Here is a 24551-nt window from a genome sequence, read left to right on the forward strand (position 1 = left end):
CTGAGGCAAGAGAATGGTGTGAACCTGGGAGGTGGAGCTTGCAGTGAGCCGAGATCACGCCACTGCACTCCAGCCTGGGTGACAGAGCAAGATTCCGTCTCAATAAATAAATAAATAAATAAATAAATAAATAAATAAATGTTAAAATGATTTATATATATTTAGGGGGTACAAGTATAGATTTCTTACATGCATATGTTATGTAGTGGTGAAGACTAGGCTTTTAGTGTACCTATTATCTGAACAGTGAATAGTGTACCCACAGGCAGTTAGTTGTTCAACCCTCACCAGCCCCACCCAATCTCCCACCTTTTGTAAAGTCTCCAATGTCTATCATTCCACTGTATGTCCATAGGTACCCATTGCCTAGCTCCAACTTGTAAGTGAAAACGTGGTATTTGACTAAGTTATTTCACTTAGGATAATCAACCTCCAGTTCCATTCACACTGCTGCAAAGGACATGATTTCATTCTTTTGTATGGCTAAGTAGAAATAATAGATTTTTTTTTAAAGGGGAGAGAGTTTTCAGCATTTTTACTGGCAAAGTCTGCCATTAAGATCATGACCCAGTCCTCAATTTCCTTATTCAACATCCTTTACATTGGGACAATTTTCTGAGGAATAAATTTATGCTGAAGATAGAGGAAAAAAGATACATTCTATCAACAGTCTTTCTTTTATGAACCAATGAGCTTTATACATCATATTCTATCTTGGATGACCAGAAGCTCAATAGCTTTTTTTTCTTTTCTTTTTTTTTTTTTTTTTTGAGACAGAGTCTCACTCTGTCACCCAGGCTGGAATGCAGTGGCAAGATCATGGCTCATGGCAGCCTCTACCTCCTGGCCTCAAGTGATCCTCCCACCTCAGCCTCCCGAGTAGCTGGTACTACAGGTGTGCACCACCATGCCCAGGTAATTTTTTTAACTTTTCGTAGCGATGGGATTTCAGCATGCTGCCCAGGCTGGTCTTGAACTCCTGGGCTCAAGCAATCTGCCAGCCTCAACCTGCCGAAATGCTGGGATTACAGGTTTGAGCCACCCATGCCCAGCCTTGGTCTTAATTCCATAAACTCTCTTTTTTTCTTGTTTTCTGATACATTATGCTCTTTACTCCTCTCTTACCACAAATTCAGCCCATATTTTATCTTGCTCTGTAAACTGTAATTTTATTGGTATTTCTAAAATGTATTTAAATGATTTTTTTAAAAAACATGAAATATAAATGATTTTTAAAAATAACATTTTTCAAAAGCAAAAAATAATCTCTTACCTGTTTGACATCTCGAACAAGATGAAACAGCATTGGATTAGTTGGACCTTGTTTCTTTAGGGAGAAAAAGTTACAGCAAACTATTATTTTTCTTCTAAACTAATTTAAACCTTACAGGATTTTTATGAACCTTCTTATACAAATTACATTGTTTTGGAGTTATTTCCTTAAGTTCTATTCATAAAGTAGAACAACAAAGAATTTTCACATTTACTGCCAAAAAACAAATAATCTTAGAGTATCACTAAAATGATACATAAGTTTTTGTTTCACAAAAGTCATCACTGCAACTTTACAATTGTATCTTAAATTTAAATTTACATTTCTTTCATTGATAATGGCGCTGTACAATACCTTTCTTCTTGTTAAAATGTCTGTTCCTCTGTTTCTGTCACTAATAAAGTCATATTGAGACTTTAAATATTTTGGGTAACAAGACTTTAACACAAGCTTGTTCAACCTGTAGCCCACGGGCTGCATGCAGCCCAAGATGGCTTTGAATATGGCCCAACACAAATTTGTAAACTTTCTTAAAACATAGAGTTTTTTTTCAATTTTTTTCAATTTTTTTTTTTTTAAGCTCACCAGCTATCGTTAGTGTTAGTGTATTTTATGTGTGGCCCAAGACAATTTTTCTTCCAATGTGGCCCAGGAAAGACAAAAGATTGGACATCCCTGATTTAACATTTATATATGCCATAATTTTGCCATTATCTTACTTCTCTTTATATATACTGTTAGAGTGGGCCACCTACCATTATTTCTTTGGAGAAAAAGTTATTTTCTTTGATATTCTTGGCTTTCAAATTCTATATAATATTTAAGATGACTACAATTGATATTGCATATGAATCATATTTTACTTTACTTTGCTCTGCCTTCTTTTTACAATATTTATTTAGGGCTGGGTGTGGTGGCTCAAGCCTATAATCCCAGCACTTTGGGAGGCAGAAGCGGGTGGATCACCTGAGGTCAGGAGTTCGAGACCAGCCTGACCAACACGCAGAAACCCCGTCTCTACTAAAAAAACCACAAAATTAGCCAGGCGTGGTGGCACATGCCTTTAATTCCAGGTACTCAGGAGGCTGAGGTAGAAGAATCGCTTGAACCCGGGAGGCGGAGGTTGCGGTGAGCCGAGATCGCGTCATTGCACTCCAGTCTCAGCAACAAGAGTGAAACTCCATCCCCCCAAAAATAAAACATTTTAAAAATTCCATCCTGGCTAACACGGTGAAACCCCGTCTCTACTAAAAATACAAAAAATTAGCCGGGCATGGTGGTGGGCGCCTGTAGTCCCAGCTACTCGGGAGGCTGAGGCAGGAGAATGGCGTGAACCCCTGGGGGCGGAGCCTGCAGTGAGCCAAGATCGCGCCACTGCACTCCAGCCTGGGCAACAGCGAGACTCCGTTTCAAAAAAAAAAAAAAAAAAAAAAAAAAAACCTATTTATTTAGTCGATCCACTCAGGGGCTAAGTTCTCTCTGCCAATTCTCCCCCACAGGTGAACTTTTTAAAATAAAAGTTTCTTCTAAGTTAATAAGAAGTATCTCATATTTGGGGGGTATTGGGGAATTTCATTGCATTTTTCTCTAACGGTATATAATCACATGGAAAGGCACTTAAAATTTCTTAAATTCTATTTTATCCTACTCTATTAAATGTTTATCCATTAAAAATAAATTGTTAATAAATAATAAATGTACTTTAACATAGTAATTCTCAAAGTGTGACCTGGGGACACCTGAGGCCCCCATGATTCCTTCAGGAGTTCCACAAGATCAAGACTTTTTTCCTAATCATATTAAAATTGTATTATTTCATTCTTATTCTCTCAGTGTTTGGTGGAGTTTTCCAGAGGCTTTTTGATGTGTGATATTGTGAGATTAAATTCAGAAGCAAATATGAGAATCCAGCTGCTTTTATAAGGCTAGACTTTAAAGACATTTGCAAACGTGTTTTCCTCTTCTCACCAATTTTTTTGTTTTCTTTAAAAATAAAAACATAGGGCCGGGCGCGGTGGCTCACGCCTGTAATCCCAGCACTTTGGGAGGCCGAGGCGGGCGGATCACGAGGTCAGGAGATCGAGACCATCCTGGCTAACACGGTGAAACCCCGTCTCTACTAAAAATACAAAAAAATTAGCCGGGCGTGGTAGCGGGCGCCTGTAGTCCCAGCTACTCGGGAGGTTGAGGTAGGAGAATGGCGTGAACCCGGGAGGCGGAGCTTGCAGTGAGCCGAGATCGCGCCACTGCACTCCAGCCTGGGCGACAGAGCGAGACTCCGTCTCAAAAAAAAAAAAAATAAATAAATAAAAAATAAAAAAAAAATAAATAAAAAATAAAAACATAGCAGGCTGGGTGCGGTGGCTCATGCTTGTAATCCCAGCACTTTGGGAGGTCGAGGCGGTGGATCACCTTAGGTCAGGAGTTCAAGACCAACCTGGCCAACGTGGTGAAACCTCATCACTACTAAAAATACAGAAATTAGCTGGGTGTGGTGGTGGGCATCTATAATCCCAGCAACTTGGGAGGCTGAGGCAGGAGAATCGCTTGAACCTGGGACGTGGACGTTGCATTGAGCCAAGATTGTGCCACTGCTCTCCAGTCTGGATGACAAGAGCAAAACTCCGTCTCAAAAAAAAAAAAAAAAAAAAAGTATCAGGCAGAAGGGTGCTAATTTAAGAAAAAAGAAATAAGAACAAATATTAATGTTAATATGGGATAAGTTTAGAAATTTTAAGTAAATATAATTGCTACTTTAATAAAAACAAATATTTTTTAAAACTCTCATTTTTACATTCTAAAATACCAACACACACAAAGAAAACCTCTTTAGAAAAGCTCTTTGAAGTTCTCAATAATTTTAATGTAAAGGAACCCTGAAATCAAAAAGTTTGAGAACTACTGCTTTATCATGTTGCAAGCCCTTAAATGTTTTAAAACTTCATCAATAATTGATGCTGAAAGTAACTACAGTATTATCTTAACACCTTTGAGTTATACAATTTAAAAAATTACTTGTCTTGCTAATGGGATCAATTTTTATTTTTATTATTTTACACTGCTTTATAGTTCAGGTATAAACCTTACTACAGCACAATGAATAATCCTTTTAATTTTTACATCTGTCCACTAGGGACAGTAAAATGCCAACAAAGTTCAACGCAAATGTGCTATGCACTACTAAAAGAAAATAATGGAAGCTGGGCCCAGTGGCTCACGCCTGTAATCCCAGAACTTTGGGAGGCTGAGGCAGGCGGATCATCTGAAGTCGGGAGTTCAAGACCAGCCTGGCCAACATGGGGAAACCCCATCTCCACTAAAAATACAAAAATTAGCTGGGCATGGTGGCATGCACCTGTAATCCCAGCTACTCAGGAGGCTGAGGCAGGAAAATTGCTTGAACCCGGAAGGCAGAGGTTGCAGTGAGCCCAGATCGTGCCACTGCGCTCCAGCTTGGGCAACAGAGTGAGATTCTGTCTCAAAAAAAGAAAAAAAAAGGGAGAAAATGAGATATAATACCTACTTTAAAGAAATTTACAATCCAAAGGGAAAGACATAATAATTGTACTTAACTATGCCACCAAGCTTCATGGAACCAGTGGCATGGCATTTAAGCTAAGTCCTAAGCAATTAATAAAATTTCAATAAATGGGTTATTAGTTGGAAGCAAAACAGACCAGCACTGTGAAAATAGCAAATGCTTTTTTAAAAAAAAGTTTGCATTTTTGGCCGGGTGCAGTGGCTCACGCCTGTAATCCCAGTGCTTTGGGAGGCTGAGGCGGGCAGATCACGAGGTCAAGAGATCAAGACCATCCTGGCCAACATGGTGAAACCCCGACTCTACTAAAAACACAAAAATTAGCTGGGTGCGGTGGCACACGCCTGTAGTCCCAGCTACCTGGGAGGCTGAGGCAGGAGAATCACTTGAACCAGGGAGGCAGAGGCTGCAGTGAGCAAAGATGGCACCACTGCACTCCAGCCTGGCGACAGAGCGAGATTCTGTCAAAAAAAAAAAAAAGAAAAGAAAAAAGTTTCTATTTTTAGTAAATAGTAGGTAGACATTTACCATCTTATTGCTGCCCCGCCCCCCCCCGCCCCGCCCTGGATTTGGGGGGCAATAAAAAGGCCAAGTGAGAAAAGTAGATAGGGCAATATATGAAGATCTTTGAAAATCAAGTTAAGGATTTGGGTAGTAAACTCATATTCATAACACAGAAAACCACTAAGAAGGGTAGTATATCTTCAATGCTAATACAATAAAAATTTGGAATAAAATGTGAAAGTCTTTGTTACGAGAATAGTAAGTTTTCAGGAGTCCTTTACAAAAAAAATGAAAACAGTATGTAAGCTAAAAGGGGTATACCATGAGGTCAAACAATGAATGTAAAAAAAGAAAAAAAAAAGAGAAAAAAGCAGTGCATAATTCCTCCATTAGACAACGGAGTCAAAAGAAACATAATCACCCTATAATTAAGAAGTTGATCCTCTAGTTTTGGTAAGGGGAGGGAAAGGGAAATACACAGGAAAGAGAGGTAGGCTTAATAGCCCTACGTGGTTATGGTGACAGGGAATGGGTTCTAAAAACAAGGAAAGGGTTTCAGACTGTAATACAACCAATCCATACTAAGACTGGCTATAATTTTTTCATATAACTAAGGAAGACATTAAGGGTTTTATCAATAGGAATGGCTATATTCAGGTAAAGTAACATTTCCCAAAAGATAAAATGTAGTCAATAGAGAATTTTAATGTAGACTTACAGTGTTGTAAAGTTCTTCCAGTCTCGGAATGGTAAGGAATTTATGCATGCTTACTCCATTTTCAATAAGAAGTTTTACAAATGCAACTCTATCCATTACAAGAGCATCAAGCATAGCTTGTTCCAAGGATCCAACCTAGGAGTATCAAATTTAATAAATACATATTTCACATATTCTAATTATACAAACACTTTTAAATGTTAAGTCCTTAGGATTTACATTTAATTTGTTCCCAACAGTTTTAGAACAAAATTAGAAAGATGCAACACAGTAAAAAGCTAATAAGACTTTAGGTGTTTAGGGAATAGATTAAAAGACCTCTCTAGAACAACATTTCTTAAAGAATATTCCACAAACACTACTTCTGTAGGAGAATAAGTGTTACATGGGGGAAAAAACAGAATCCATCATCAATTAAATCTTGGGAAAGAATACCTTAAAGCAATGCTCTCAGTGTTTAGGGAAGGTTTTGTGGGAAGGATTATTTCAATAATTGAGTGCTGTTACTAACATTTAATGGGTAGGGTCAAGGGACATCAGAAATCATGCAATATGCTGGAGAATTCTACTCAGAAAGAAACTATCCCGCATCCCACACAACTTTTTATTATCCTGTTAGATGTTTATGAGTGAAAAACCAGTAATTCTGCCTTACAAATGAACACAAAGTATTTCATCATAGTTTTTGTTCTACAGTGAATTTTCCAAAAATACAACCATCAGTTAAGTCAGGCAAGATTGTACTTAGTCTTCAGAACTTTAAAAGAAATCATTCATCATTATGGAAAAGAAATCACTTGACAGCAATACAACTTATGTCCTTTGTGCTTAATATAACACATCTGTATCATTCAGCATTTGTAGCTGTCCTTTATATATTAAAGCCTATTTTATAAACTTCAACAGACTTGAAATCAAATATTGGTAAATTAGTAGGGACATGAAATATAGGTATTTCACTGAGTTTTGTTAATAAAGGTTGTTTTAATATAGTCTGTATATTTTTTAATATTTTGTATATTTCTGTGTATTTTAAATATTTTAGTACCACATTATTAAAAACATCTCTGTGGCAAAAATCAATACAAAACCACTGGTTTTTTTACCCATTATTTTTCAATCTTATTCTATCTTCAGAGGTTTAACACACAACTACACAACTTCTCTAGAGCAACTTGTATTACCATTTCTTTCTCCAATCTATCTTCGATTTACATCACCTAGCAAGGATATAGTCTTCATGATATTTTAAGTATATACTTTCTGTTTTTTGAGACGGGGTCTCATTCTGTCACCCAGTGGCACAATCATAGCTCACTGCAGCCTCAAACTCAGGGGTTCAAGGGATGTTCCCACCTCAGCCTCCCACGTAGCTAAGAACTACAGGTGTGTACCCCTGACCCCTGTACCTGCCTTTTTTCTTTTTCTTTATTTTTAAAATAGGGACAGGTCTCAAACTCCTGGCCTCAAGTGATCTTCCTAACTCAGCCTCCCACAGTACTGGAATTAGAGGCATGAGCCACCACACCCAGGCCTATTTTAAGTATATACTGATGAAATGTATGCCTTTTACTTGATGGAATTTAAAGATGAAAGGTATGTTTTCTGTGACATTTTTCAATACTCAGTTCTGTCACAACAAGGAAAATATTTTCACTTGCTTAAAAATAAGGCCTGATTTCCAAGAAAATAATACTTATTAGTTTTCTCTACATTATTAGGCTGTAGTTTATCATGGCATCTTACTATTTTACTTAAGATTATTTCCTTCTTTCTCTTATCACATACAAATAATCCTAATGTTATTACTTACTCTAACAGTAATATTCTAACATCATTCTAGTGCCCACTTGGTCTTTCTTTGTCCTACACTTGCAAAGGGTGTTTATCTGTTCCCCAGGATATTTAAGTCACTAACAACATACTTGTATTAGTATGTATAACTGCAGCATTTACACTGATTCTTATTATAACTGCAGGCATCTGACTTATTATGTGTTTTATATTGCCACTCTTGAACATTTATATACTGAAATATTTATTTTTTATTATAAATCATTTTTTCTGTCTTATTACAATTAGGGCATTATACATATATTCTTAATTTATGTAATTACTTATGAAATTTCACTTTAGCAGAATAAAAGGGGATATAACAAAATATTGTTTTTAAAACAAGAACATTCTGTGTTTATAACCACTGCCCTAGAACAAAATCTTAATTTTCATATCTGAGGGGAAAAAAGGGACCATTTTTTTAAAAAGTGTCTGCTTTGTAAGGAGCATTTCCTCACACTCAATGCATACTGAACTCCTGGCAAGCAAGAAGAAAGAAGAAAAACAACTGTCCTGCAAATTCTAAGTTTAGCAAGAAGCACAAAATCAAATAGGTAACATTATGCAGAAGAAATTCATCAGACAAACCACATATACACAGAAGATAAATGCTTCATCCAAGCCTTTACATCTGAGGAGAACAAAATCCAGTTAAATTATTCAAGGGAAAAATAAGGTTGGTTATAGTCATCACCACAGATGATTAACATTAATTTTTTTCCTCTGTAGTCCTGCAAGAGGAGAAGTGACTAAATAAACTCTTTTTTATTGCTATATAGGAAATACATTCCCATGGTTAAAAAAAAAAAATCAAACACTACAAAATGGTATAAAATAAAACTTTCCTTCAGCCCCCATCTCTCCAAGATGAATCCCATGTTAACAGTTTTAGAAAGGTACTATTAACTACACAGTACATGTAGATATGCATGAATGTTTGTACATTCATAAGGAGAATTTGCTACAATTAAGATCATACTGTGCATACTTTTCTGCAATTTGCTGTTTATATTTACTATGTGGACAAAAAGGATCTAGTTCGTCCTCCGTAAAGGCTGGTAATACTTCAAGGTACAGATGAATAGTTAATCTGCCCAGCCTCCTATTAATTCAGACATGTAACAAAACTTTAAGTGATTACTACCTACCAAGCTGTCAATACAGTAGTAAACAAAACTGAAAAATATTCTTGCCCTCAGAAAGTTTACTTTCTAGGAGAAAGACAAACAATAAATAATAGCTACATTATATGGTTTGTCAGATGGTGACAAAAGTTAGAAAAAAATAGCAGGGAAGAATGCTGGTTTAGGGGGATGCTATTAAAATAGGGTAGACAGAGGAAGTCCAAAGAGGAGACATTTGGTTAGAGGCCAGAAAGATAGGAGGAATTAAGCCCACGTGGGTATGTAGGGAAGAATGTTAAGATAGAGAGACAGGTAAGTACAAAGCCTAGAGATAGGAGCATGCTTGATATGTTCAAAGAAGAGCAAGAACGTCAACAAGGTTAGATTAAAAAGAGCAAAGAGGATAGTAGTAGCATGTAAGGCTCTGGGTTATGCTCTGAATAAATGGAATGTGATTCATCTCCTGTCCATAAAAGGAGAGCAAGTATGAGAGTAGTGAAACCAAAAAGTATGCTACCGAAATAACACAAAAGAAGGATGACAGACTAGACCAGGATGATAAAATTAGGTATTTTGAAACTAGATCTGACAAGATTTACAGATGGAATTGGATTGGAATACATGAGAAAGAGAAAAGTAAAGGATAACACTAAAGAGTCTCATCTTAGAAACTAGGAAGAAGTTGTTCCCATTTAGTAAGATGAGGAAGACTAAAAAAGGAATAGGTCTAAACATCAGGGGGAATGCTAGAATGGACTCTCTGGTATACAGAGCATGAGTTTTAAAGCTTCTTTCAGTTCTAAGATTCTTAGAGATCTATATACTCTACAAAAAAATAAGGTTTTATCTAGAGGCATATATTAAATCCTAAACTGGATCGGAATGGTGTAGAAATACTTAGCTAAACTATTTTTGAACTATTGGCAGAAAGGTAAAATGTCAAGTCAGGTCACAGTTCCCGCAAATACTTTTTTATTACTTAGTGTAATTTAATTGTATTGTGTATGTAGATTATTTACATACCAGCCACTGCTGTCCATAAACAAATACATGATTTTTGGCAATGTCAACTCTATCCCATGCCAATGTAAGGATAAGCTGGTCAAATGCAGATGCATTAGTACCTAATCGAATAAAGAAAATAGTTGACAGGTTCAATTAATTTATCTCCATTAAAAGGTGAACACTTTTTTTTTTTTTAAGAGATGGGGTCTTGGTCTGTTGCTCAGGCTAAAGTGCAAAGGTGATCATGGCTCACTGCAGCCTTGAATTCCTGGGTTCAAGTGTACCTCCCGCCTTAGCCTCCAAGTAGCCGAGACTACAGATGAACACCACCACACCCAGCTAATTTTTTAACTTTTTTGTAGAGACAGAGTCTCACTCTGCTGACCAGGCTGGTCTCAAACTCCCGGCCTCAAGTGATCCTGCCACTTCGGCCTCCCAGTGTGCTAGGATTACAAGTGTGAGCCACAGTGCCCAGCACGAACACTTATGACATCTCCCCACCATTCTTTAGTTAACTTACACAGCTGGTGTCAGCCACCATTCAGAAGTAGCCTGCCTCAGAGAGATAAGATTAGCCCCAGGGTTAAGAACTTTACCTTTCCAACTATAAACGACATATTCCCATTCATTGCAAACATTTAGAAATGCAGAAAAATGAGAAGAAAACAAAGATGAACTGTTTCTATCACAGAGATAGCGCTATTAGGATTCTGAAAATAGCCTGCCAGGCACTTTTCTGTGCACATACAAGCTCATGCATATACTTTCCATTTTTTATTCAAAAATGGGTTCATACTACAAAAGTGTTCAGTAGCTTGCTTTATGTACCTTGATATCGTACCTTGGTTCTTCTTAAAATTATACATAAATCTCCCTTATATATACTTTGGTAAACCACAATTTATTTAACAAATACTTCAAATGGTAGATATTCAGGTTATTTTGAATTTTTTGCTGAGTATGTTTTCATGCACATGCTTGATTATTCAAATAGGATGATATTCTAGAAGTCAAATTGCTAGGTACAAGGATATATACTTTAAGGTTTTTGATATACTCCAAAATACTTCAGATTGCTTCTACCATCCACCACGGGAGGGGTATAACCATAACCATTTCTCCATGTGCCATGGAGAGGGGAGTTTCCTTCTTCTTCTCTTTTCTGAGACCGAGTCTCTCCCTGTTGTCCAGGCTGGAGTGCAGTGGCGTGGTCTTGGTTCACTGCAACCTCTGCCTCCTGGGCTCAACTGATCCTCCCACCTCAGCCTCTCAAGTAGCTGGGACCACTGGTGTATGGCACCACACCAGGCTAAGTTTTGTAGTTTCTGTAGAGATAGGGTTTTGCCAAATTGCCCAGACTGATCTCAAAACTCCTGGGCTCAAGCAATCTGCTTGCCTCAGCCTCCCAAAATTTATTACTGTAACATTGGCCATCCTTCCATATTTTCTCTAAGCATTTGGATTCCTCTACTAATTATCTATTACATAAGTTCTGACCCATTTTTCTAAGAGGTAGTCATCTTTTTCTTATTAATTTTTAACAGCTCTTTTTGATCCCTCCACTTTAACATTTCTATTACTTAGTTTCCTCATCTATAAAATGAGTAAAACCATAGGAAATCTGACTCGTAGGAATAAAGTGAGATAAATAATGTAAACCACTTAAACACAGTGGTTAATACACAGAAAAGTACATGGTAAATAATTCATGAATATGGTACTCTCTTTTTAACCTTTTTTTTTTTTTTTTTTGGAGACAGTTTCACTCTGTCACCCAGGCTGTAGTGCAGTGGTGTGATCCTGGCTCACTGCAACCTCTGCCTTCCGGGTTCAAGCAATTCTTGTGCCTCAGCCTCCAGAGTAGCCGGGACTACAGGCATCCACCACCACCCCCAGCTAATTTTTGTTATTGTTAGTAGAGACGAGGTTTTGCCATGTTGGCCAGGCTGATCTTGAACTCCTGACCTCAAGTGATCCACCCGCCTTAGCCTCCCAAATTGCTGGGATTACAGGTGTGAACCAGCGCACGCAGCCTTACTTTTTATTTTTATGCAATCCCATTTATTAATTTTTTTTCCTTTTTGGTTTCTAGGTTTCCTATCACTTGTGATCTCTTGATACCATGATTCCAGATTATATAAATATATTTTATCACAGTATTTTAAAAATGCTTGATGTATTGGCAATTTATTATGGTCTAATATGCAAGAAAATTCTTGTAAATAAAAGGACAGTATCCTCTTAATGTGCTGGGCTCCTGGCACATCACTCTACATTAACTTTCAGGTAGACAGATGGGATACTGTCATAGTTTCTAATTTCTGAGATTTTTCGCTATAATGTTGTTATATCTGTTGGATGTCTTTGGGGAGACAATAAGAGGATCAGTGTGTGTGTGCTTCAATCCCTTAGTCCTAAAAGATACCACTAGTTTTCAAATTTTCCCTTCATAATGAAGATGACATGTTTTAAAATCCTATCTTTAAATTCTATCAACTAATGCCTTATAACCTTTAAACACTTATTTTTCAGCTGATTAAGAAAGTGACACATTTTTATTTAGAGACAGGGTCTTGCTGTCACCCAGGCTGGAGTGTAGCAGTGTGATAATGGCTCACTGTAACCTCAAACCCTGGGCTCAAGCAATCCTCCCGCCTCAGCCTCCTGAACAGCTGGGACTACCAGAGTGCACAACACCATGCCCAGCTAATTTTTGTTTGTTGTGAGATAGGGTCTTGCTCTGTTGCCCAAACTGGAATACAGCGGCATGATCACAGCTCACTGCAGCCTCAACTTTCCAGGTTCAAGTGATTCCACCTCAGCCTCCCAAGTAGCTGGGACTACAGGTAAATGCCACCATGCCCAGGTAATTTTTAAATTTTTTGTAGAGATGGGTCTATCTTGTCCAGGCTGGTCTTGAACTCCTGGCCTCAAGTGATCCTCCTGCTTTGGCTCCCAAAGTGTTGGGATTACAGGTGTGAGCCACCATGCCTGGCCCAGGATGTTAGACGTTCTTAATAGGACTATTAAATAGGTTTGGTGGCATAAACCTTGCTAAAAACTTTTATTTTTTAAATTCTACAAGATTAAATTAAAAGTTACCTGACCACCAAGGAAACCAACATTGTGTCTTTCACAAAGAAAAATGACTGAAAATTCACTTTGCAAGCATTTAGCCATGGTAAAAGGTTTTATATTTTATATACATACACATATACACACATACACACACATATACATACATAAAATAAAAGGTCTTACAAATAAAAAAGTTCTTAGAGGCTTACCTTTTAGCAGTGCAGTAAGTATTGCTACATCTATATCTTGATGTTCATCTGACCCAATATGGAAAACAGTGATCTATTTAAAGATAAATTCATAACATTATGCCTTCATATTTTTAAAACAAAGGCATCATAAAACTCAGTAATTTCAAACTATATGGGGGGCAAAATATATATGTATGTATCTAGGAATCTATGTATTATGTATATATAAACATACATATACATAATATATTTATGTATATAGTTAGTAACTTTATTTCAACCAAAAAACCAAAAAATTTTAAAAACTTCATCATTTACTAAATAAAATGGCAAATATACTAAAAATATTTGGTTTCATATTACATTCATATTTTGACCTATCTTATGTCCCTTACTAGAGTAAGAAATTTAGGGGCTGAGGCTATAGATTCCTTATCAGGGTAAATAAATCCTACAGGTCTTTCCACAGAATGAACATTTACATGTTCACATAATGTATATATTCTTGAAAGATAAATGTTTGTTTTGGTCAATATTTTTATTGCAAATATCTTTAAATCACTTGAAACATAGCACCATTTCAGAAATTGTAATTTAATAACATTTTTCATAAAGTGAAAGATGGCCAGGCCCATGGCTCATGCTTGTAATCCCAGCAATTTGGGAGGCCAAGGTGGGCGGATCACGTGAGGTTAGGAGTTTGAGACCAGCCTGGCCAACACAGTGAAACACCGCCTCTAGTCAAAATACAAAAATTAGCCAGGCATGGTGGCGTATGCCTGTAGTCGGGAGGCTGAGGTGGGAGAATCGCTTGCAGGCGGGAGACAGAGGTTGCAGTGAGCTGAGATTGCACCATGGCACTCCAGCTTGAGCAATGGAGTGAGACTCTGTCTCCAAAAAAATAAATAAATAAAAATAAAGAAAAGAACATGAAACATTATTATACAAAATTTTTGGCCAACTTTATTTCATAGTTTACAAAAACTTGCAATGAAAAAGACAGCAAATCAAATCACGTTATGTATTTATAGGCTTGCTAAAAATTTTATCTCTGAAAACTTATGCCCACATTTACATGATTGAAACAAAGCAGCACTGATCTTTAATTTAATAGGCTTAAGCACATTAAAAATTTTTTTCCAAACATTTTATTAGAGAAACCATTAACAACTCTTTATAGTTCTTCCTTGGTACTGAACATTATCTGTTGAGACCTAGTTACTTTTCCTAAAACTTTTCCTAAAACAGAAGCACAAATACAGTCTCAATACCATATAAAAAACTACAGGCCTCCTTCTATGATACCTCTCAACTTGAACAGACCAATAAATGACATATTTTTATGGTTAATAAAGATTTCAAAGTTTAAAATCCAAATAAAAACAAAAGTATTTCACCAATTTAGAATGTGTTCTGAATGAAAGAAAAATGGCCTATCAGCTTTTTAAATTTCTGCTGAAATCTACTTACAAGCTCCTTTCTTTTCATGCACTCCATCAGTGTTTGAAATAAATGAAGTGCTTCATTCTGGCCAAAGTTAAATGTTTTTTTGATAGTGGAAATAATATCGGGCTCTGCTGCATCAGGAAGATTCCTGGAATAAAAGGAAACATAATTCACTGATTTCATCTTCCATTATTTGTAGGATCAATATGAAGTACAGGTAGATCCATGTAAGACCTTTGAAAATAATGGATTAATATTACATACTTCACCTTGGGTGGGATTATTTCTTCCTACATGAGACTCCCAACACAAATGTTAGAAGGAAAATAAATGAAATGGAGTGATTTTTCTCTTTGAATTACTTTGTGAATTTTATCAAAAAGTATGTGTGTGGCAATATCAGTACTTACATAAGATATTGTATAAAAATAATTTGAAGATCCTATGATGTATAAACTAGTATTTCACCACGATGTTCTTAAACATAGGAACTCACATTTTTCTTTTTTGAATACTTAATACATTTTCATGGCTCAAAAATAGTAGAAAACATAAAATGTTAAAACATTAAAATTAATAGTGAAAGTCTCCTTCCCACTCTCTTTCATCTGCCCAGTTCTATCACAACTATTTTTAGGAATCATTTACCTATATATAACTTTCCAAGATGTCTTTCTGCATATACAAATAATTATCCCCTCTCCTTTTATTCTATATAAAAAGTGGCACAATATATATGCTTCTCTACACCTTCCTTTTTGCATGTACATATTTTGGTAATCTTCTCAAAACCATTCTTACTCAGCTATAAACCATTTCTTTGTATAAATACACCATAACTTACCTAGTCTTCTCATGTTCTACTTTGTTCCAATCTTTTATAAAGAACCCTGTAATGAGTAGCTTTAAACATATATTATTTCACAGATATACATCTGTAGGAACAATTCCCAGAAATGAAACTACTACGTTAAAAGATAAGTGCCTCTACGTTTGACACATCTTACAAAACTGTGTTCCATGAAGATGGTTTTATTTTAATTTGTTCCAATAACATATGAGTCAGGCTATTTCCTCAACCCTTAACAAAGTATTGTATTAAACTTAAAATTTTCATGTTCATAAAACACAGGGAGGAATCCAACACTGTATTCTAAAAACCACAAGCCACTTTAATAAATTCATTAAAATGGGCCAGGCACGGTGGCTCATGCCTGTAATCCCAGCACTTTGGGAGGCTGAGGCAGGTGGATCACTTGAGGTCAGGAGTTCAAGACTAGCCTGGCCAACACAGTGAAACCCCATCTCTACTAAAAAGATACAAAAATTAGCCAGACCTGGTGGCTCATGCATGTAATCCCAGCTAATTGGGAGGCTGAGGCAGGAAAATCGCTTGAACCTGGGAGGTGGAGGTTGTAGTAAGCCAAGATTGCACCACTGCACGCTATCCAGGCTGGGAGACACAGCAAGACTCCGTATCAAAAATAAATAAATAAATAAATAAATAAATAAAATTAATTAAAATGTTGTCATACACTTACCCTCCTTCTTCTGTTTGTTTATGAATATACGCTAGCAGATCTGCAGCTCTGCCTGTTCCTTCACACACAACTACTGGAACAGGGGGGCTTTCCTGAAGGTATTCAAGAACTGTGAGGATAACATTTGGCCCACCCTCAAATATAAGTGCCACCACAGGGACACCCTGGCCAATCCCTAAAAAGAGCAAAGTTAAATTAAAAAATTATTTCATCCCAAGCAAGTTTCTCTCCAAGAAAAAAACATTAGGCAAAATTCAGTACTCTAATTTTAGATTTTACTGAAAAAAAAATTAAAAAGTAAAAACATAATTTCTAAGACTATGTTGACTTGACTTTAAGCACTCCACCTGATATCAGTTCACGTAAGTAAATTAAATAATGAATACTTTGTCATTATCTTAAAAGCTGTTCTCTAAATGACAAAATTAGAAAATCCAATATATAATAGACAGCAAATAATTTATATATTCACTACTTAAAAGTAAAAATTTGTTTTCCATATTTTACTGAGCTCTTGACGTGAAATGTAAGCAGTAATTTTTTAGTTTGCTTTATAATACATTAGTTGAACTTCTAACATTGATTTTTATTCATTTTTAAAATATATATTTCTGATTCCAAATGAGACATTAAAATAGAAATTAATGACAGTCTTGGCCGGGCGCGGTGGCTCATGCCTGTAATCCCAGCACTTTCGGAGACCAAGATGGACGGATCACAAGATCAGGAGATCAAGACCATCCTGGCTAACACAGTGAAACCCTGTCTCTACTGAAAATACAAAAAATTAACCAGGTGTGGTGGCAAGCACCTGTAGTCCCAGCTACTCAGGAGGGCTGAGGCAGGAGAATCACCTGAACCCAGGAGGCAGAGGTTGCAGTGAGCCAAGATCATGCCACTGCACTCCAGCCTGGTGACAGAGCGAGACTCCCTCACTTAAAAAAAAAAAAAAAAAAGTGACTGTCTCAAATGCCACTTGAAAGGTTTGTAAAAAAGAAAAAAGAAATGGCTCACGCCTGTAATCCCAGCACTTTGGGAGGCCAAGTCGGGCAGATCACGAGGTCAGGAGATCGAGACCTTCCTGGCTAACACGGTGAAACCCCGTCTCTACTAAAAATACAAAAAAGTAGCCGGGCATGGTGGCATGCGCCTGCAGTCCCAGCTACTCGGGAGGCTGAGGCAGGAGAATTACTTGAATCCGGGAGGCGAAAGTTGCAGTGAGCTGAGATCGTGCCACTGCACTCCAGCCTGAGCAACAGAGCAAGACTCCATCTCCAAAAAAAAAGAGGACGGCTGGGTATGGTGGCTCATGCCTGTAACTGCAGTACTTCAGGAGGCCGAGGCCGGCGATCACGAGGTCAGGAGATCAAAAGCAGCCTGGCCAACATAGTGAAACCTCCTCTCTACCAAAAATACAAAAAATTAGCTGGGGTGTGGTGGTGAGTGCCTGTAATCCTAGCTACTCGGGAGGCTGAGGGATGAGAATCGCTTGAACCCAGGAGGCGGAGGTTGCAGCGAGGTGAGATCAGGCCACTGCACAACAGCCAGGGTGACAGTGCGAGACTCCATCTCAAAAAAAGAAAAAAAAAATTAAAAATTAAAGAAGAAATTGATGACAGAATTACATAACTGGAACTGATCAATAAAATTCCAAGACCTCTAGAAGAGCAACAACAGATAAAATTAGTGAAGAATATGAATTTTTGCTTTTACAATAACTTGCGGTGCACAGAGAAAATGGAAAAAAAAAGGTATCTGTAGGACTATAAACAATTCTTAACTTTTTTTTTTTTTTTTTTGCGATGGAGTCTTGCTCTGTCAACCAGGCTGAAATGCAGTGACGCGATCTTGGCTCACCTCACTGCAGCCTCCGCCTCCTGGGCTCAAACAATTCTCCTGTCTCAGCCTCCCAAGAAGCTGGGACTACAAGCACACGCCACCATGCTCGGCTAATTTTTGTATTTTTAGGAGAGACAGGGTTTCACCATACTGGTCAGTCTGGTCTAGAATTCCTGACCTCAGGTGATCCACCCACCTCGGCCTCCCAAAGTGCTGCGATTATAGGCGTGAGCCAGCACGCCCAGCCCATTCTTAACTTTTAGCAAAAGTTCTGACTCCACCATAATCTGTAAACACTGTTCTGTAGTTTTTTTATTTCTATTTCACTTTATCACAGAGCTCAACTTCTTGGGGTCCTTAGGTTACAAATTTTCCTTTATTTGAAATAAAAATTTAGATGTTGAACCAGAAAATTCAGACATGGTTGGAAAGAAAAATCAGTCCCAGGAATACAATTTTTAAGACACATTTAGCCAAACAGTAATACTCATTTCATAAATTTTAAGCTGATTTATTTCTTTCAGTGATTTTTTTCCCTTTTAGTTTTCAATCTTGAATTTCACAGCCATGTATTAGAATAAATCACACATTAAGAATATTTATGGGTCAGGCGCAGTGGCTCACACCTGTAATCCCAGCTCTTTGGGAGGCCGAGACGGGCAGATCATGAAGTCAGGAAATTGAGATCATCCTGGCTAACATGGTGAAACCCTGTCTCTACTAAAAATACAAATTAGCTGGGCATGGTAGCGGGCACCTGTAGTCCTGGCTACTCAGGAGGCTGAGGCAGAAGAATGGCGTGAACCCAGGAGGCAGAGCTTGCAGTGAGCCGAGATCATGCCACTGCACTCCAGCCTGGGTGACAGAGCGAGACTCCGCCTCAAAGAAAAAAAAAAAAAAAAAGAATATTTATGAATTCCTTGGGCTGAAATGGAATTGCAATAACAACAGAGCTTCCAATGAACCTTTTTTTGGTTTTAGCCTTGATAACTGAGTACCCAATTTTCACTTCTTTTCCTTGGTCTTATCATTTTGTCTAAGATCAACCACTGTTGGTTGTTTCATATGTTATCTTGCTATGTAAGAAAGAGCACTTCAAAGAGCATTCTACCTTCTTTGAATTTGGCTATTAGTACAGCCCAGGACAATTTCAACAATAACAAATTTGTGAATTCACTTACTAGCATGAATTCTTTGCTGATTAATAGTTTTTTCAAGTTCTCTTCTCAGTCTGACTTCCGCCCCATACTTTCCAACAGTGCCATCATCCACCAATATGAAATGGGAATGCAGATTATTCAAAACATTCAATTTGCTCAGGGGGTTCAATAAGGTTTGATAAGGAGCAACCACCTAAACAATAGCAAACAAAAGAGTTAGTGAGCAGGATTAAATACAGTATGATGTAAAATAAATTTTGAAATAATCCGTAAAGACAAGTAAGAAGTAAAATTCTATTTTACATACAGAAATAAATACCAAATGACAAAGAATGTTTCAAAAAGCATAAGCTTTTAAGCAGCTGAGGATTAATCATTAATGGGTTGAAACACATGATTATATCTTGACCCATACTGCAGAATTATATATTTCATCATCACATGCAAAGAGAGAAGCAATAAATAACTAAATAGTGCAAATAAACTATTATCAGATTATTAAGTGACTAAACTACAATATATAAAAGATATTGTGGCCAGGCACAGTGGCTCATGCATGTGATCCCGTCACTTTGGGAGGCCGAGGCGGGTGGATTACCTGAGGTCAGGAGTTCAAGACCAGCCTGGCCAACATGGTGAAACCCCATCTCTACTAAAACTACAAAAATTAGATGGGTGTAGTGGTGGGTGCCTGTAATCCTAGCTATTCAGGAGGCTGAGGCAGGAGAATCACTTGAACCTGGGAGGAGGAGGTTGCAGTGAGCCCAGATCGTGCTACTGCACTCCAGCCTTGGGCGACAAGAGTGAAACTCCATCTCAAAAAAAAAAAGACACTGTAAAAAACAATAAAATGTAATATTGCTATTTTTCCAGCCATGAGTAGACTCAAAAACTGACATTAGAAATTTAATAACACTTGAAAGTGATCATTATAATTCAGTAATTGTATGTATGTATGTATGTATGTATGTATGTATGTATGAGATGGAGTTTTGCTTTGTCACCTAGGCTGGAATGCAGTGGCTCAATTTCAGCTCACTGCAACCTCTGCCTTCCAGTTTCAAGCAATTCTCCCGCCTCAGCCTCCCAAGTAGCTAGGTGGCACAGGCCACTACACCCAGTTAATTTTTGTATTTTTAGTAGAGACGGGGTTTCACCATGTTGGCCAGGCTGGTCGTGAACTCCTGATCTCCAGTGATCAGCCCGCCTCAGCCTCCAAAGTGCTGGGATTACAGGTGTGAGCCACTGCGCCCAGCCAGTAATTCTTTTTAACAGTGTTGATAAATATCTATAACCAATTCACATGTCTTTAACCTATTCAAACAAAACACTAGCATTTAACTCCTATTCCCTAGTCTTAGTGAGAATAAAATTAATTCTCATGTCATGTAGTCATTAAAAATTTAATTACAAAGACTAGCTTATATGGAAAATGTGAAATAATTTTACACATAAAAGACTGAAAGCAAAATGTGCCAACACTGTAACAGCATTTATATTTATGAACTTAATTATTTATAGTTATGAATTATTTATATTTATGCATTTCCAAAAATTCAGAAGTAAACCTCAGGAAAATACCTTTTAAACTTAATTTGAAAAGTATAATATAATCATAAATATTTTAAACTGGCACTATTCTTACTATAATTTTGTTTACATATAATTTCCAACATAAGAAATTTTAAAAATAATTCTTACATCTCTCCCAACAAGATCATTTCTGTTTTCAATCACTCCCCATGGAGCTATTCCGATAGTGCAAATCTTTCGAGATGATCTGGAAGCATGTTCTTTGAGGGCATCTCCAACATGTTTTGCCACACCTGTTCATAAAAAAAGTATATTCATTTTGTTTTTTTTTATTTTCTTAAAGACAGGGTCACCCAGGAAAGAGAGCAGTGGCACAATGACAGCTCACTGCAGCCTCAAACTCCTGGACTCAAGCGATCCTCCCTTGTGAGCCTCCCCAGTAGGTGGGACTACAGGTGCGTGCTAAGACAGCCGGCTAATTTTTTTTTTTTTTTTTTTTTTTTTTTTTTTTTCAGTAGAGACAGGAGGGTCTTGAACTCTTGGGCTCATGCCTCAGCCTCCCAAAGTTCTGGGATTACAGTCATTATTGTGTTCAGAACAATCCTGTGCTAAATCTGTAACACTATAATATGTGATATATTTCTCCACACCTTCAAGATGTAAGGCAACAAGGTCATAACAAACTTAAAACAAGGTCATAGCCAAACCTACAGAAGAATACACAAGGACCAAAAAGGAACAAAAACCACTAAACCCCACAATATCAAATCACTACAAATGCCAGAAAACACATATAACACTAAATTTTACCATGTTATTTGGTCTAGTCCGTTTTTGCATTTCTCCTCTAAGTAACTGTAGTTTTTTATTATTGCTCTACACATCATTTAGAAAAAATTAATCGGTGGCACAGGACCATATGCAAAACAAACACACACACAATAAACAATGACAAAAGTCTATTTCAGTCAAAAATGAGAGAGAAAAGTATAAAAGGCAGTTCCAAAGAGCATATAACTCCTCATTATCACTTCTTTTTTTTGAGGGAGGGAGTCAGGGTCTCACTCTATTGCTCAGGCTGGAGTGCAGTGGTGTGATCATGGCTTAGCTCACTGCAGCCTTGACCTCCTGGGCTCAAGTGATCCTCCCACCTCAGCCTCCCAAGTAGCTAGGACGGTAGGCACATACCACCATGCCGGGGTAATTTTTTTTTCTTTTTTGAGAAAGTGTCTTACCATGTTGCCCAGGCTAGTTTTGAACTCCTGGGCTCAAGTGATCCTCCCACCTCAGCCTCCCAAAGTGCTGGGATTATAGGCATGAACCACCATGCCTGGCCCATTATTACTTCTTATGGGCTGAATTGTGTCCCCTAACTCCCAATACCACAAAATATGACTGTAGTTGGAGACAGGGCCTTTATATATGTGATAATACCTTAAAACATTACTGTACTTGGAGGCAGGGCCTTTAAATATGTGACGATTAATTTAAAATAAGGCCTCTGGAGTGGCCCCGAATCTAACTGGTGCTCTTATAAAGAAATTTGAATACAAAAGGAAACACCAGGGATACCTATACACAGGAGGCCATGAGAGGGAGGACACAGCGTGAAGATGACCATGTGCAAGCCAAAGAGAGAGGCCCCAAGATAAACCAAATCTGCTGACACTTACTCTTAGACTTTTAATCTCGGAAACCATGAGAAAATAAATTTCTGTTTTTAAGCTACCCAGTCTGTGATATTTAGTTACAGCAGCCCTGGCAAACTAATGCATCACTCAGTTTGATCTCCATAATGCATCACATCTCATCCCTCACCCAAATTATGAAAATAGCATCTTCGTAGGTCTTTCAACTGCTGCCTTGCCATTATACTCCATTTTGAAAACATCATCCGAGTGATCTTTGCAGCTGTTGACTCTCTACTTAAAACCTCCTCTTCTCATTCAGAGCAGAAGCCAAAATGCTTATAATGGTCCACAAGGCCTCATGTGATGAACTGCCTACTGCCTCTACTAGTCACCATGCTTCTCTACCACCATACACCAGAACTTCTGACTTCATCACCTAGCACTCTCTGCTTATTCCACTCAAGCTATATTAGACTGTTCTTACTATTCTTCCAACACACGAGCCATCTCTTCCCCTTTACATGCTTTGCCTTATGTTCTTCTTGTACCTTGCTTCCTCATTTCCCTTTCTCCTCAACTGTCACCTTATCAGCTCTCCTTGACCATGTAACAAAATAGCAGCCCTTCCATCATCCCTCACTATCCCTCTTCTTGACTTCATGTGTCTGCATAACACTTATCAGCATCTAACACGTTATACATTACTGAGTTATCTGTTTCTTATCTTTATCTCCCCCACTAGAAGTTCCATGAAGGTAGATATTTTTACTGTTTATGGAATAAATTCTTAGCAGCCTCAAAAACTTCTGACACAATGAGGTTCAAAAAATCGCTGCTGGCCAGGTACAGTGGCTCACACCTGTAACCCCAGTACTTTGGGAGGCCTAGGCGGGTGGAACACCTGAGGTCAGAAGTTCAAGACCAGCTTGACCAACATAGTGAAACCCCATCTCTAGTAAAAATACAAAACTTAGCCACATGTGGTGACGGGCACCTGTAATCCCAGCTACTTGGGAGGCTGACACATGAGAATCACTTGAACCCGGGAGGTGGAGGTTGCAGTGAGCTGAGATGGCACCACTGCACTCCAGCCTGGGTGACAGCAAGACTCTGTCTCAAAAAAAAAAAAAAAAAGTTGCTGATAATGAATTAGATGTTTGCAAGCTGACTTAAATGTTTTATTTTAGACACTGAAAGTAATCTGCCCTCTTTATATTCAACCTGTATATGTGATACGGAAGATATAGAATAAAAGACAGTAGTATGTTACAAATTAATTTTTGAAAGCTACTTCTTACTGCTGCTGAGGCAATGGATTGCCATTCTTATATCAATTTACCACTAGAAGGAAAGTGATGGAAATAATGCTTTGCTCTACAGTAGGGTCAAAAACCTTTTTCTAAAAGGCTAAACAGTATAAGCTTTATAGGGTATACCATCTCTGTCACAACTATTCACCTCTGCTGTTACAGCACAAAAATAGCCATAGACAATATATAAACTGATATGGTTAAGCTTTGCATCCCCACTCAAATCTGATCTTGAATTGTAATCCCTATAATCCCCAGCTTTTACGGGAGAGACCAGGTGGAAGTAACTGAATCATGGGGGCGGTTTCCCCAATGCTGTTCTGGTGATAGTGACTGAGTTCTCCCAAGATCTGATGGCTTTATAAGGGGCTCTTCCCTCTTCGGGTGGCACTTCTCCTTCCTGCCACTTTGTGTAAGAAGGTGCCTTGCTTCCCCTTCACCTTCCACCATGATTATAAATTTCCTGAGGCTCCCTAGTCATGCTGAACTGTGGGTCAATTAAACCTCTTTCCTTTATAAATTACCAAGTCTCAGGCAGTTCTTTATAGCAGTATGAAAACAGACTAATACAGTAAATAAGTGAATGTTCCAGTAAATCTTTATTCAAGGTTTGGGCTGGATTTGGCACACAGGCTATAGTTTGCCAAATCCTGCTCTAAAGTGTTGCATTTTTTTTTAAAGACAAAATAATAACCAAACAGGTTCGATTATCATTTTTACCTACAAACTGTAGATTATTTATCAAGAGTTAAGTATATCTATATTCAGTGTTGATCTGTATTTCAAATATCTAATTGCTATTATAAAAAAATTTAAGGGCCGGG

The 24551-nt window shown here is 37.7% G+C and overlaps 1 protein-coding gene across 13 annotated transcripts in view; it reads right to left on the bottom strand.

Annotated features, from left to right (window-relative positions):
* TRPM7 (transient receptor potential cation channel subfamily M member 7) overlaps window positions 1–24551 on the bottom strand; it is a 129294-nt gene that overhangs the window by 58036 nt on the left and 46707 nt on the right. For all 13 annotated transcript variants that reach the window (XR_010109912.1, XR_008621243.2, XR_008621244.2 and 10 more), the window contains exons 6-13: window positions 20955–21079; window positions 19275–19446; window positions 16255–16429; window positions 14738–14861; window positions 13286–13358; window positions 10017–10117; window positions 6034–6168; window positions 1274–1327 (exon numbers count right to left, since the gene is read on the bottom strand). Coding sequence is in view for 9 of the 13 variants with exons in the window: in XM_063596639.1 (XP_063452709.1) it covers window positions 1274–1327; window positions 6034–6168; window positions 10017–10117; window positions 13286–13358; window positions 14738–14861; window positions 16255–16429; window positions 19275–19446; window positions 20955–21079 (959 nt within the window). In the remaining 4 variants the exon portion in view is untranslated. The remainder of the gene's footprint in view (window positions 1–1273; window positions 1328–6033; window positions 6169–10016; window positions 10118–13285; window positions 13359–14737; window positions 14862–16254; window positions 16430–19274; window positions 19447–20954; window positions 21080–24551) is intronic.

The sequence above is a fragment of the Pan paniscus genome, chromosome 16 (genome assembly GCF_029289425.2).
Source record: "Pan paniscus chromosome 16, NHGRI_mPanPan1-v2.0_pri, whole genome shotgun sequence".
NCBI lineage: Eukaryota > Metazoa > Chordata > Mammalia > Primates > Hominidae > Pan > Pan paniscus.